This window comes from Camponotus floridanus, unplaced genomic scaffold, assembly GCF_003227725.1.
Source record: "Camponotus floridanus strain SB8 unplaced genomic scaffold, Cflo_v7.5 scaffold24, whole genome shotgun sequence".
Taxonomy (NCBI): Eukaryota; Metazoa; Arthropoda; class Insecta; order Hymenoptera; family Formicidae; genus Camponotus; species Camponotus floridanus.
Genome location: NW_020229370.1, coordinates 3513321 through 3528759, shown reverse-complemented (window position 1 = coordinate 3528759; position 15439 = coordinate 3513321). Strand labels below are relative to the sequence as shown.

The 15439-nt window shown below is 43.1% G+C and overlaps 1 protein-coding gene across 4 annotated transcripts in view; it reads right to left on the bottom strand.

The window, feature by feature from the left end:
• LOC105256581 overlaps positions 1–15439 on the bottom strand; it is a 114316-nt gene that overhangs the window by 6050 nt on the left and 92827 nt on the right. Inside the window, exon 1 of one of the 4 annotated variants that reach the window (XM_011266635.3) lies at positions 14443–14654. The exons of the other annotated variants lie outside the window; for them this stretch is intronic. Coding sequence (XP_011264937.1) covers positions 14443–14479 — 37 coding nt within the window. The 5' untranslated portion in view covers positions 14480–14654. Of the gene's footprint in view, positions 1–14442; positions 14655–15439 lie in introns of those variants that run through there. 4 annotated transcript variants of the gene reach the window in all.

Here is a 15439-nt window from a genome sequence, read left to right as displayed (position 1 = left end):
ACCGGTCGCGAGATCATTTCCGGTCTCTCAACGAGGGCATCGGAAATCGCGCTCCCCGATCCCCGCTAATTCCCATCTCCCAATCGATCCTATCGCGTGAAAATTGTTAATTCGCCGTCCCATCGAGATTATGGCCGATAGTCACGGTCATCTGCTTTCTGATTCTTTGTTTAATCGATCGCGTAGGAGGAAAGCCCGCGCGACCAGGGAAGATCGATTTATAATTTCATTAACTGAAGTTGCGACGTGTCAATTAATTTTTAAAATTTAATTTGACACGTACTCGTTTGTCATGTCTTCGATTGACTCGAGTTTTCCGATTCCGGAATTTTATTCCTTCCTGATCGATCGCGCAAATTTTGAGACGAGGGTACGCCGTGCGACCGAAAGATGTCGCGCCACGTGTCTCTTGGCGCCATTTTTTTAGACGGCCAAGATGGCGCGAAGTCGGTCGCGTTCGGTGGATTCGGATGGCCGTTCGCGCGACACTTGTTGCTAAATCGATCGTTTGCGAAAAGATTCGCGTCCGAGATCTTTAAATTTACTTCGACCAACGACTACGATGATTCCTTTGCGTTCGCAATTCGAAAATGACTGAAAAATTTCTGGAGTCGGCCGCTTATTCGCGAGAAACGACGGTTTTTACACGCGCGATATTCAAAGGTTACTGTAATTTTTTTGAGTGCAAAATCCAAAGTGCAATTTCGCGCATTTCGATATTAAGATGATACAAAAATTTCGCGAATCAAAGTGACATCCGAATTGACGAAGACAATTGGAAATTGAAAGTTAAACTGAAGATCGCAGGTGTCGTTCCATCGCGATTCTCATCATCCGGAGATTACTTAATTCTCGTTGCCGTAGAAAATAGAGCGAAAGTGTGAGAGAAAGTAGAGTGGAGACAGGAATTCTCTGTTTTGAGACAATAAACTCCGGAACCATAAATCAAGGTAATACAGCAATTATATAAAGTATTTCTTTTTTGTGAAGAATCTTTGATTAGCGAAAGGTAAGACGAGCGAAATGAAAATGGACACGAGAAATATAAACTAATTGTAAACTTCTCATTTCTCGATCCACAAGATCTCGATCTGTAAAGCGACTTTGGAAAGTGACCGATTAAGTTAAATTCTGTAATCTCACGCGGAATGCGTAGACTAACAGCTCGAACATATGAAGAAGAATTTTTAGCGGATAACAATGTGACAATGTAAGACAGACAGAGAGAGAGAGAGAGAGAGGAGAGAAGGAGGCCTCTCTCGAGAGGCGATTTTACGCTCGAGGTACGCCTAGGCTAACTTTCTCCATGAAGGAAAAACCGCCATGGATACATACACACACACACACATACACACATACAAGTGCACGTTACCTAACCTGACGCGCAAAGTCCGCCTTGCACAGTCGCTAACTCGCACGTTCCTCCCTTCCTACCCCGCCCCTCTTCCTCATTCTTCACCCTTTCGACCATCGCCCTCCAGACTTTCTGCTCTCTCTCTCTCTTTCTTCTCCCCCCCTCCCCCCTAGCGTTTATTTACATACGCTAACACATTGTTGTAGATTGGCAACTTCGCGTGCGCTCTTCTTCGTTGGTTAATCTCGCTGTTAATCTCGCGAAAGAGCGAGATGGGCTTCAACATTTTACAACGTATCACCTTGATACGACAGGTGGATATCGAGCATGAATTGCAAAATCTTTAGGAATTAATTAGTAGAGATATGATAACGACGAACTTCTCTTCTTTGTGAGTATCAGAAGAGTTGGAAAAATTCCTCCTTCAAAGCGTTGAAATTTCAGAATTTTAGGATTATATAAATTTACATAATTAAGTAATATTACGATATTTACGAACAGATTGCATTAGTTGATAGATGAACAGGTCGCGTCAAAGACTAATGAAACCGCATCGCTCTGTTTGTATCGATATGACTTTTATACAACGGCTATCGTTGATCCCGCTTAACAAACACAAGCTTAACAACACAAGACTCCAAGGAATCGATTTATGCGAGCTTTCTAGCACCTCTCCAATATCCGTGTCTTATGAAACTATAGCTTGCATAAATTTATAATGACGCGATACATGCAAGCGACATTAAAAAATCGTTTAAGATGCCGTGAAAAAAAATACGATTTTCTAACGAGGTTTCGTCGAAGGAAAAGCATCGTCACGCGCTGGATATTATGTCATTGTCGAGTAGTCTTTGGCAATTAAATGAAACTCGGAGCTCGACTAAATTTAGATTCCCTTGTGCACGCGCCATCTTAATATTAGGTCATCGAAAGAGGACACAATAGCAAACGTGAGACATCGATAACTGTACATTAACGATACAAACAATAACGCATTGTGTAATTAAACCGTCTCGTTAAATAGTCAAACAATATACTTTCCGTTAAATACAACTTTTCATCAATTTTGTCTCCGTCTATTGAATTTTTTTACGCGAAATGCGCCAAAATGCAACATTGAAATCTTTTTTACAGTCTGTATCGCGGAATAATCGAATTGTTTTAAACAATATTTTCGATATAGTCACTCGTGCTATAAATAACAGTACCGCCTGCCAAAAGTTAATGGCGATTTAGTAACAATGTCGGTTTAGTCACGACTGTTTGAAAGCGGCAGCAATGGGGCAAACTACCCCCCTCCTAAAACGACCATCCGACCACAATACGAGCTTCGATCGCTGCACAACTGTAAACGATGTTTCTCGCTGCCGGGAACACGTTTGCGCCGCTATACCGGGTGTTTGCGTCAAATTTTAACGCGACAGGAACTTGTCGTTTGAGAAATTTAATTGCAAGGGCATTTCATTCTTTAAGAATAAAGATTTTCTTTAAATTGCGAATCTCGTTTCTTTGCGTGAATCTCGAATGAATTATTCTTATTATTTTAATCTATTCTATATTTATTTTATATCTTTTATCAATTATTTTATTTTATTAATTAATTTATTTCTTTTATTTAACTTATTATCTTATTATTTTAAACTTTTATTTTAATACGATTCAATTTCCAATTGTCAAGGATTTGAACGACTGATTGTCAAATCTTACAATTTCCTAATACTTTAATCAAATAAAAAATGCAAATTTGAAAAAGAGAATATAAATATTTGACTCTTCAAATATCGGAAAGCATGAATTGAATATGTACGTTAATATTTAGCTATCTTTGAACGTTGTCACGGTCGTTTCCCGAACAATTGCGAAAGAAGAATCAGCGCGACTTTGAGAAAGCTCTGCTCGACACAACAGTCTCAAACTAATTTGACGAGAGCGCGCAAAGCGTCCCGCGTATTTTCGCGCGCGATTTTCGCCACTCGATAGGCGCATTACGTATGCTTCGAGTAATCGCATAACGGGCATAGTATATGGCGATAGCTCGTAATTCGCGAACGTTATTCGAGCGTACATACGCCATCGATATTCCACCGAAACGAGAGACGTCCGGCGTCGACGACGGCGGGCGGTGCCATATTGAACGAGAGAGACTCGAGAGTGAGAGGGGAGAGTACGAGAGCGAGAGAGAGAGAGGAGATGTAGAAAGCGCTCTCGGTATTATACGCAGGAAGGAACGAACGGCGTCGACGGCTCGTTCTCTCCGGGGCCTTGGAAGGAATGCAGCGGATAAAAAGAAATCGCTCCTCCGCGCGTGCTTATAAATAAATCTCGCGGACGGTGAACCGAGAAAACGCGAAATTGACGTCGCGTCACCCACATCATCTCGGGTGGCCCCCGGCTTTTCCTCCTCGATCGTGTCTCTTATTTACGTGTATTATATTAATATCGGTGGTGTGATCTGGTATTCTCTCGCCGCATTATTGAATTGTTTTTAAAGGATTTTTTTTGCGCAAACACACTCGGTGAAATAAAGTAAATTTTGGCGAGCTAATATATTATAATTATTCATACGTGATGCGAGAATTGAGCGCAACATACGAAATTATCAGATGCAGCGGGGAAAATTAATAAACACGCGCACTATTGAGCATCATGTGTAAATAATAATAATAATCCATGCGCAAAAAAATTACAATATATATATATATATATATATATATATATATATATATATATATATACATGTAATCAAATTTTAAGAGAATTTATGTCGCTCGTTTGAATAGAGACACAAAGCACTCTATCCGCCCACTTGGATTACGCAAGTCATCGTCTGCTTAATAGATTCGTTACAAAGCTCCATTGTCAAAGCTCCCATTACCGACATTATTTTTTTGCAGAAATGTCTCATATTCATCGTTTCGATCGATATAAAATTTCTTTGAAAAATGCCCGATTGTCATTAATTTTTCAAATAACTTGACAATGTTGTTTCTAAACGAGACAAGAAATTACGTTATTCACTTAATCATTGACTTGTATTGTGCTTTAGAAATAAGGAGAACGGTAGGATGATAATTTCCAGGACATCCCGTATAATGAGCGTAATCCTCGTACGGGCACATTGGATGGCTCTCGCGGGTTTATTAACCACCGGGTTCAATATCGTGTTTCAAATGCGTCGTAAAGCGACTCTGATGCACACGCGTTCCGAACAGAGGCTCGCGGCGCGGTTCTTCATAAAACTTTATTCCTCCGTCGTCAAGATCGATAGGCCGGTTATCCCCTGCGGGATAAATTGCACGTATCGATTACTTTGTTTTGCCGAAGGAAAACGCGGGGAGAAAGTATGCGGTTTACGCGGAATTTACGCGGAGCGACCTTTTTTTCTTATCTCATACGCGTATCTCCTTTTTTTTTCAAACGTCTCAATGCCATCTTAATTTTATGCTTATCGACACCGAGCTTTCGCATATTTATACAGCTCCTAAGTTCATTATCACGCCTGATATTTCGCGAAATCAGAGATTACGAAGCCCCGTTCACGTTCTTTTCGATAATTCGATTAAACTTGAAGCGTTTTATTTATGATATGTAATCTATCCAAAATTAAATGTTTCTTAATAACTCTTTAATTACATGTTTTGTAAATAACTGTATTATTAAATGCGCTTATCTGCAAGGGAGCAGGGGAAGAGTTGACCCTGACGTTTGAATAGACGCATTCGTTTGCATTCATCGCAAATCCATTCGTTTGAGTGCAAAAGGCCGAACCGATGGCTTAATTAAAGGACATGCGCTGCGGTTGTATCTATATTTACACACGTATACTCTATTTACACACATTGCGGATGTTATTTTATAATGACCTTGCGTAAGACTGCAGTTTTCAATCGACACTTTTTGTTTAAATTAAGATTAAATTCTCGACAATTTTGTTCCGATCTCTCAAACGATAAACATTTTACGCCGCTATTATTATTTACACATCTTTCAGTCAGCGAGACGTTCTCTCATTTTTGTCCAAAGTTATCGCAACAGTTTTGAAATTTGACGAGAAATTACGTAAGCTGAAATTTTTCATAAGCAGAAAACTCGGTGAATTCAGATTGAAAAACGATCTAGCCGGTCCTGGTTGCAGACGAGGATTCCATTAATTACACGCAATGACTTTCACTCTTGACGATAAAAGAAACGAATCTTTCGAGCGTGCTGCAACGACGTATATTGACGCAATGGTTTTGCGGTTTTCGCAATTTCTTACAAAATTTGCGCGCGCGTCCTCCCGACACGTGTAAATAAAAACTAGCTCCTTTTCGGAGTAAATAAAGCGTACGTCGCGTCGAAAAAGGTGAGGTGACATTTACTCCAGATATCCTCGCGAAGCCTTCTTTTCGTGGAAACACGAGCAATCGATATATCGGTCTCGCCGCGATAAGAATCTCGCCGCCGGAAATGAATGGCGTGTCTTTCGCTCGCGAAGGAGAGCAAAGAGAGGAGCGTGCGAAGAGTAGTCGGGAAAAGAACGGAAGAGTCGTAACTGTCCGCGAGACAAACGGTACCACGTTTCATATGGAAAACGAGTCTGCGAGCAGACACCGCTTTTGCACCGCTCGTCAGAATTTTTCAATTCTCGCTAAAGAGTGTCATCTACAGATCACGTATCCGTTTATATATATATTTTTTTTTAATTTTCTATTCGCAAAGTATCTAAAGATACATTCAAATATTTTATTTAATGTCAACTTTTCAAAGTTACTCGCGCGGATCGCGCCATTTTTTCCTCGCTTCTACGATTATATTCGACTGCCGATGGATTCCTATTCTCTCGATTTAGAGAGTCACGTTCTCGGCGAGATTGTGCAGAGTCGTGCGGCTAAATAGGCCGTGACCATTCGGACGACTTTCTCTCACAGCCGCAATGAGCGAAGACGTAGAGAAAAAAAAAACGTTCCTATTTAAAACGGAGCAGACGAGCTTGACTCGAAGGAAATCGACGCGCGAATTTTAGGTACGCGGTACAAGCGGCAGTTTACGGAAATAAAGACGTCGAGAATACGAACGTAATATGATTTCGCAAGCGTACGTTACGAAATCATTATTTGATTTGATTTCCCGATAACAAACGAGTGGAAAGATAAGGATTTTTTTAATTTTAAACGATTTTGCAGCAAAGATTTTTTCGAGCCGATGCGAGAGGAGCTTCTTGCCCGTTTTCTCCGAGTTTCGCGCTACGTTACGAGGAGAATATAACTTCTCTTCCCTTCTGTTCCCTTCACGATTCCTCCAACATCCATCATTTTCGGTCAATTTGCCGCGCGAGACGCTACTTCGTCAGCCGATGCTTAAAGCACTGGAGAGAGAGAAAAGCGCGAGTCATCGACGAAAAGCGCGTCAATAGCCGCGTCATGATATTGCCACTTTAGTTTCGCAAAGCATCGAAATTGACTCAACGATAAGAGCGATTACGAAAGTTCCACGGTGTATAGTCAGTGACGGAGTGTTTCAATTTGCATTTACCGCAATATGATCTCTTGTCGCAATATTTTGTAACTTGGTCTAAGCTGTCATCCGCAACGGAAAAAGAGAATTGAATTTTGTCAAGTATACGATCATGAATTTAGCAATACGATTACGATACGCGTCATTCGACATTATTTCAATCATATATAAATAGATAACAAACTGATCGACTGATTTAAAGAGAAAAAAAAGAGAGAGGAACTATGTAACTTTTACTTAGGTAATAATGCGAGAGAATAACTTGTTTTTAACCATCTGTTGAAATAAATAATTGCGAGAGAAAATTAAAGAATCGATAACAAATTGAAAAATTGTCTTCATACGAAAAGATAGTAAACAAATACAACGCGACAATAATAAACGCAGAAAGTTGTTTGCGGACATTATCATCACATGATATTCCGATCTCGAGTCGGCGCGTATCGATAACGCGACTATATCTTCGGTCACTTATCGGTCGTTCGAGAACGTCCGGAAACGAAAATACAGATTCGAGGAGCCTCTCCTCTCCCTCTCATCGTCGCCGTTATCGCGAAAATAACGGAGATCGCGCAACAGGTTAGGGAGATTAACGTAGGCGCGCGGATTCTCGTCGCGCGATCGTTATTTTGCCGGCAACCTTTCTTCCCAACGCTAATAATTCGCTTCATCGTGTAATTCGGATAGTCCATCGCCAAAAAAAAGTTGATTCGCAGAGTGAAACGTGCGCGTAAAGTGACCGTCGACAATTCAACGTTGACCTAGATTTAGATTAATAGATCCGCGTTGCAATTTGCCTCATCAAGCGCTCAAATTTTCGTTTTATCGTCCTTTTTTTTTCTCTCTCTCTCGCTCTTGAAAATTAAGTCATGCGAAATTCATCCGCGTAGAAATAATGTCACAAACATGTTTTATCCTCTGCTTTGTAATCTTTGTCGAGAAATACGAGATTTATTCGACGAGGAACGTGAGGCAATAATCAAAGACGTGGAATGAAAAGGAAGACATGATGCAATTTTACACACAGCCTTTAATTATAATCGCCAACACATGTTCTTCGTAGATCGGATTGATGAAAAATTGAATCTCAATGTTGAAATGCGTCGAGATGCTCGCCGCGAATCCGCGATGAATATGCAGTAAAAATGCAGAATCATCCATATTTATTTCGCGGCGAGGAGAGAGCCCGCGATAGATGAAGAATCGCTGCTGCTTTTAAGCTCTTAATTGATTAATTGCCAGTGATAATACATAGTACGATCATCCAGCAGCAAGATGCTAATGAGATGCATCACTTTGGAAAGTAGACGCGTCTCGAAAATCAAGTTTTCTTTCGAAAAATTATATATTTTTTCACAAAAAAGAAATAAACATTTTTTATACGATATTATAAAAAAGGTATCCTTTTCGTCCATCCGCTAGACTCTTTTTACAGCTGCTCAAATTTTTACAAAATTATTATTAAAACTATTATTAAAAATTATCCTATAAGTATTCAAATTATGCAATAAGATATATACGAGCGCTCTTTCTCAATTGTGTAATATAAATCACAATTAGATATACTATTCGTTCCCGAGGCACGTTGCAACGAGAGAAGCGATAAAGTAAGTGCGACGGACGTGACACGTTGGCCGATTCTTGACCAATCTCTGGTTATCCGGAACCGTTTTTCCTCTCTGTCGTCGCGACCTTCCGCGAGCCGCGGCCGCGGCCGACAACATTAGGGATCATGCGTTTATCTGGTAGCCCGCAGTCCTCGTAGAGCCGCGTCTATAGACGGCAATCACGCTAAGAGCAGATGTTATCCCCACCCGGATCGCGCGGATCTTCTCCGGCAGCTAGAGGAACGAAGGAGGAGGTCAGACGCGGCATGAGCCTCGGAATCATCGGCTCGTGTCGTCGATACTCGGATATCCCCGCTGCTCTCCTTTCAACCTCCCTCGCTCCGCCACGTTCGTACGTATGTACGTACGTCGTACATGCACATGGGACCGAGCCAATACTTGGTCGCGAACGTCGCGCGAGTAGTCTTGTCTCTCTCGCCGCGACGTCCCCACGGTAAATATTTCCGTAGGCCTCTCTCGCACGGGAGGCGAACGTGTCGCACGCGCGCCACCAGAAGCAACCTTGTATGTGCTGACGTCAAATAGATATCCCTTCCGCGCTCTTCTTTCCGAGAAAATTAATGCGGAGAATCGGGGATCTCGACTCTGATAACGCGCGACCGACGGTTCCTCGAGATACTTCAATATGTATTACTTCGCTTCGAAAATAATACAACGTCGATTTATTGCGCTCTCCGCACTTGAAATACCAAAATTACAAAATTAATATGATAATATATGAAATTATCCTTCTCTCTCATTAAGCTTTCACATTTTTTTTAGAGATCAAGTATCTAGTAATTTTATTTTTTTTTATTTCCCCATCGTATTTTGATTACGTCGCATCGAGCAACTCGAATCTATCAGCGATCGCAAATGAGTATTTCCGTTTCGCACGATCTTTGTCCTCTCGCATCTATTTTTACCTGACACTCTGTCGACTATTTCCGACTCTTAACATCACGTCACCATGATTATCGGGCGTTGGCGCGATATGGCAATTTGGTAATGGTGTTTCGTCGCGCGGGATCGCATCCGAAACATTTGTAGCGCGGCGACATTAATGGCTATCCCCTCGAGATTCCAGCGGCTATCGTTCGCGCAAAGATAATCGCTTCCATCGCTCGGTGGTTCTCGGGTCTCGTGCCGCACGCTCTCGCTACATGTGTCGAGTCGCGCGAGCGAGGAAGGGGGAGAGAAAGAGGAAGCGAGAGTGTATCGACGAGGGATGAGGCGCGCCTGTGGCACGTTGGTGAATAGGTATAGGCTTGTGATGTCGCGCATTCCATCAGCTGGTCGGGTAGACGCCAGTGTCGTCGCTCGCCCTGTTGCCATGCCTGTGTTTCTCCGTAAGAACAAACGTAAAGCAGCGAGGGAAAAAGCCACGAAATTTCGAGGAACGGCTTCCCGAGCTTTTTGCAGGAACAATAGAGCCCAAAGTATACAGGTTCCGCTCGCCATCGAGATATTTCATAAAGGAAAAAGAGTCGCGATGTATGCGCGTGCGAAAAAATTGAGAAATTTTCTAATGTTTCGGAGGAGCTATTCGATACAATTAGGAAGAATTATTCAATGTAATACGCGTCGACTGTAAAAATGAAACATTCGTGCGCAAAATATGTAATTTCGTCCAAAGCTTCAAAGTTGTAATTCTACTCGGGACTTGGTTAAAGAGGTCGCGGAAGCCCACGAGTAGTTTCTTATCGACCTGTTTTAACTTTTACGCAGTTAACTAACTCTGGTTACAGCGACTCTCTCTCTCTCTGTCTCTTTCTAGGTCACAGTCGAGCCAGCTATTATAGATAATGCAGGTCGAGAAACAAAGCTCGCGCTAACCACTGACAGTCGAGTCTCTTATCGACGACGTCGCTAGAATTTTAGATCGTCTCCGCCAAAGTTCAGCAAAGATCTATTTTCAACTTTGCTCTAAAATATGCATACAGCGTTCCGTATATGGAACGGATATAATAGAAACTGCTATTTTTGTCTTACTATAGCTTTCGTGTTTAGATACACACCCGTTATTCAATTTAAAACAAGCATCAGAGTGCGAGTGGAATTCATTTCCCGTCAAATGACACTAAACTCTATGCAAGTTTTACGCATCCTCTCATTCCCACCTATCTAGTGTCGCTCAAAGTTGTATCTTCGCCCCCACTTTAGGTGCTTTAAAGATAGATATTTTCGTCCGTTTTACTTATCAATGTCAGGCAGCAAAAGTAAAGCGAAACGATAAAAAAGACCCTCATACGCGGATGTTTCTCACGCTTGGGGAGAACTTACTACAGGATCTTGGAAACGGACTTGGAGGCAACGAAGATTCCCCCTGGAAAATGATGGATTCGATTATCTCGAAGCGATCGAAATAGTCACTCGCGTAGCGGGCGGTTAAAACCGAGATCGCTTCCCATCCTCGGCGAGAGAGGCGTTAAACGGGTTCTTTGTTCCGCGTAGCAATAGCATAACCATGAGCGTTTTATTCGATTTCCATCTACTGGCGGCGCGTGTCATCGCATTTCTACGTATGTATACGCGCCGATAGTCGACAGTCCGCGTCCACACACCTAGCGTGTTCACCTGCACGTGTATACCTGTACATATATATATATATAGTCGGTATAGTCGGTATATCGGGGCCAGGCTATCTCGCGCAATCAGACCCATATCGATAGTCACGGCGCGGCCCGGCGGTGGCACATGCTCGATTCGCGTATTATCCGCGTGACGTGCGTTTCAATCTGCCGCATGCGTGTCTACGTATTACGTATACATGTCGGCGCGCGCGCGAGCGCGAGCGCGGGGGCGAGGGTAGGGGCGGGTTTGCTTTTTCGTCCGTCTATCGGCATCCCGATCGATCGCACGGCAAATTACACGGACCGCGCATCTCTCCCCGGACTATTGTTGTCGGTGATTCTCGACAGATCTTCGGATTAACGATCGCCAATTATAGCTTTCGCGGCCAATTACGCGACGTAATTGACCATAAATGCTGATAACGCGCGCGCGCGCGCGGGATTCTTTCGCTCGCGAGACGAAATCGGCGGCCAAGTCGCAACGAGCGCGAAAATCGGAGGTGCATCGAATGCTAATCTCTTTGGCATGTCAAACGGAAAGCCGCGCAGCAGCCAGCACGTGTTTCGGAGACGCTTGTGTCTCGCGCGAAAAAAAAAAAACATTTTCGAACGTGAAAACGGATTAATGTCTGCGTAGAAACAAAGCTCCGCGCGTAAACCCTTTTACGATTCGACGAGCGGCATCCGTCTGCGTTTTAAACGCGATATCGCGTGATTAAGCAGAGTTTTGCAATACCGAAACACACAACTATGTCGAAACCGGCTTGATAAATTAGAGAACGGCGCAATATATTTCCAAATGCCGTGACTTCCTCGTAAGATAATGCATTCGCACACAAATGCTAGATATCGATTCCTCCTTAATCTTTTGTTTGCCGACATCGCTGCGATAGGGCTTTTTAATTTATATATAGCGATAAGCGTGTTTTTGAAAAATGTTTCCCAGCCGCGTACAATTTTGAAGATCAAAGAATCGAAGATAACGATTAATCTTATCGAAAAACAAATGTCTATTAATTTGGTCATTCTGTCTCGGTGGAAGATCTGTTTGTAAAGATTTTTTTTCCCGAAGATATAAGTTCTATCGCACGGCTCTTTTTTTTTCTTCGTGTATTCTGAACGCGTGACGTAATTCGAGTTGGTAATTTCGCTCCTCCTAGTCAGTTGCTCGCGCAAAGTTGAAGTTTTATGCGAGCAAGCTCTCTAATAAGTGGGATATAAACTCTTTGGCCAGTTAGCAGTTCGTTCATGCTCGTGCTCATTTTTTCAAACACTATACCTTTACCTCCCTAATCTCGGAATCGTCGGGAATTTGTCGTCGCTCGTTTAATTCGTTATTCCTCGTCTCGTTGGTCGTCGTTTCGAATGATAAATTAACGCGAAATATCGATCATATGTATTCAGTGTCGCAATAAAGGTATAAAGGTATTATCTTTATAACGTGAAAACTCCTTTTTTCCGTATAATCTTCATCAAGATCGTTAAACATGCCGTGACAAAAGCGCGAGCGTAGCCGCGCATTACGACTAATTAAATCATGCATTCATTAAATTATAACCACACACCTGCGTGTGCGCGAGAGAGAACTAAACCGAGTCCTTCGTTGACCTCGTTTAGAGCTCGACGGTGCATACATAATTTCGCGATCTTCTAACATTGCGTTTGTATACGCGTATAACGACTCCTACAAGAAATATTCATATATTTATCGCACATTATACATTTATCAATCATAATTATGCGCGTGTCTTTTGATGAATATTCTATCAATATTTTCCTAATAAAATCTCGACGGAGGATTATCTTGCCTTCAATCTTCGCTATTAATTAAATCGATAATTGATTATTTATCTTTGGAATTTAATCACGGCGACTCTTTGATCTTTAGCTCTTACTTTTCCCGTCATCGCTGATAAATATCTCCGATATTCGAAGACGTTAATGTTTGTCAATTTAAAAGGAATCTCTTTAAACAAATTGACCTCTCTATTCGCCTTATATCCTGTGTATAACTGGACATGACGCGCATCTCGAAAAAAACACAGACCAAAGACGTCAACGATGACGCCGAGGAACGACAAATTTCCGGGAAGATGCGTGTCATCTCGTTTATACGCGCAATCGATGACGTAACCGTCGCAAAACATTGATAATTATTCCAGCGCGCTTACGTCTTCGATCTCTATCCGGTTGCTTAGTTTTTCCGTTTCTGACGGAGCCCAGCGTATTATATCGTAAAATCAAACAGCGTATTTTGAATACAGCTCGCGGGACTGGATCTGTGCCACGCAGCGCGTGAGAGCGTCTTTATGCTTGGTTTGTCACGCAACTCGATGACGACCGTCTCCAATTATTGCCTCCAAGCGCTCCACACATCCGGATTTTCCTCTAACGCATCGTTCGCAAGATACAAAGAGTGTTCTACCCACAATTGGACGAGGAGAAGAACTCGTATATTTTTTTCTGTCTCTCTCTCTTCTCTTAAAAGGAGGAAATAAATTTATCGTCGAGAGGAAACACATTAACATCTCTTATCCATTTTCGAGAATAAAAACAAAACGATAAAAAAGGTTGTATACGTTTAACGTTCCATAATGTTATCAAAGTAATGATAATTCAAGAAAAATATCGAGTTTTCTTTAAACGAGATACCGAAACAAATTTTCCTCCAAAGGCGAGACCTGTCGTCATCGCTGTTTGCAACATCGACCGGTTCGAAAGCGGAAAGTACGCTGCAAATGTATTCAAAGTGCATAGAGAAAAGGAGGCATATCTACATGTACATAATACACACACGCACATATATACATAATGTATTATACTATACGCATTCCTCTTTTCCAAGACGCGCTAATCGCCGATGTCGCTGGTAACGGGACATTTCTGCAACGGCAGGAGAGCGAGCGAGCGAGCGAGCAACGCGCGCACGGGGCTCCGGGGCTACGCGAGCAGGAGGAATCGTCCTATCGCGTGCCGCGCGCGGAAGGTCAGTGACAGAAAAGCGGGCGCCGCGTCGGATCCGAGCGCGCGCGCTAGTCTCCCAAAACAAAGAGTCATCGGCCTTTATGCGGCGGGATCTCCGCGCCTCGCCCCGCGTCCCGCCGCGCCTCCGCCCACGGGATATTCGCGCGGGGGTGGTTGGAGAGGCGAACTCGCCCCCTTCTCCCTACGCGACGACACGCTCGCGCATTCCGGGGCTGAGGAGACGCGCCGAGGCGCGTGCGCGGCGTGACGGCCGCTGCTATTTTCGTCGGCGGATTCACCGCGGAATGAGATCAGTGCGCTAAATTTATGACGAGGCGCGAGCGAGCGAGCGTCTCCTCCCCTTTTACGCGCGGCGCTCACTGAGCGCGTCGCGGTTTAGTACGTCGTTAAATAGCGTCCCCCCGCGCGGGGCGATACTACTACTTACTCGAAGGGCGCGCTCCTCCGAAAGCTGCAGGGTGCATTATACGTCCGCGACTAGCCGCATCGAGTCAATCGACAACTTTCGAAATGGTCACTCGGCCCACATCTCGTATATCGCTTAATCCGTCCATCTTGTTATTTGCATTTTGTTGTCGTTCTCTTAAACGCGTCCTTTCTCAATGTTTACTTAGCTACGGATTAAAAGAATGTAATTCGTTGTTATTCCAAGAATAATGGAAAACAGACCCGTGTGGGTGTGCGTGTCTGGTAAATTGGATCTCGAAAGCTCCATATGTTGACACGGTAGACCACGTTTCCGCCTGGCGCCAAATTCTACGAGATGCCTCGTCATGCCTTTCGAGCTAAAATTGCAAGTTTGAAGCGAGAACTCGGTTTCTGAGTACACTTTTCTCGACTTTATTCTACGTAATTTCAATGTGGGCGCATCTCGCGAATAAAGATATTTGCGCGCGCCCAAGATTACTCTCCCGACTCTCTCAAGACTGACGAAACGAGCTCTACAATCACGTCTCGATTATACCCGCGTATTTTTTAAACACGCAAAAGCCGCGCGATAACTACGCGTCATTATTCATTACGCACGAATATATGGCTGCTCCAAGATACTCGGCCATGCGAGCGTAACAATGAACGCGTTTATCACCCGTTATAGCGTTGATTAACGCGCCATCATTAATCATCAGAGATAAGTTTACACCGTATTTGTTGTCTATTATGTATTGCGAGATTGTCATACATATTTATATTATATAAAGGTTAATCAAAAATATTTCTTGCCCTTCCCCTTTAATTTCAAGTATAATTCTTTAATTCAAACATTCAGCCTAATTAATAAGCGCGAGCGTATTTTACATCGGACACGAAGAAATGGCTTTCCACGGGTGTAAACGCTGCACGCGTCGCCAATCGGCAGGTTAATCGCCTTCTGAAATACGTCGGCTATCGTTAAATATGCGCACGTGCGCACCTAATGAGCCGAG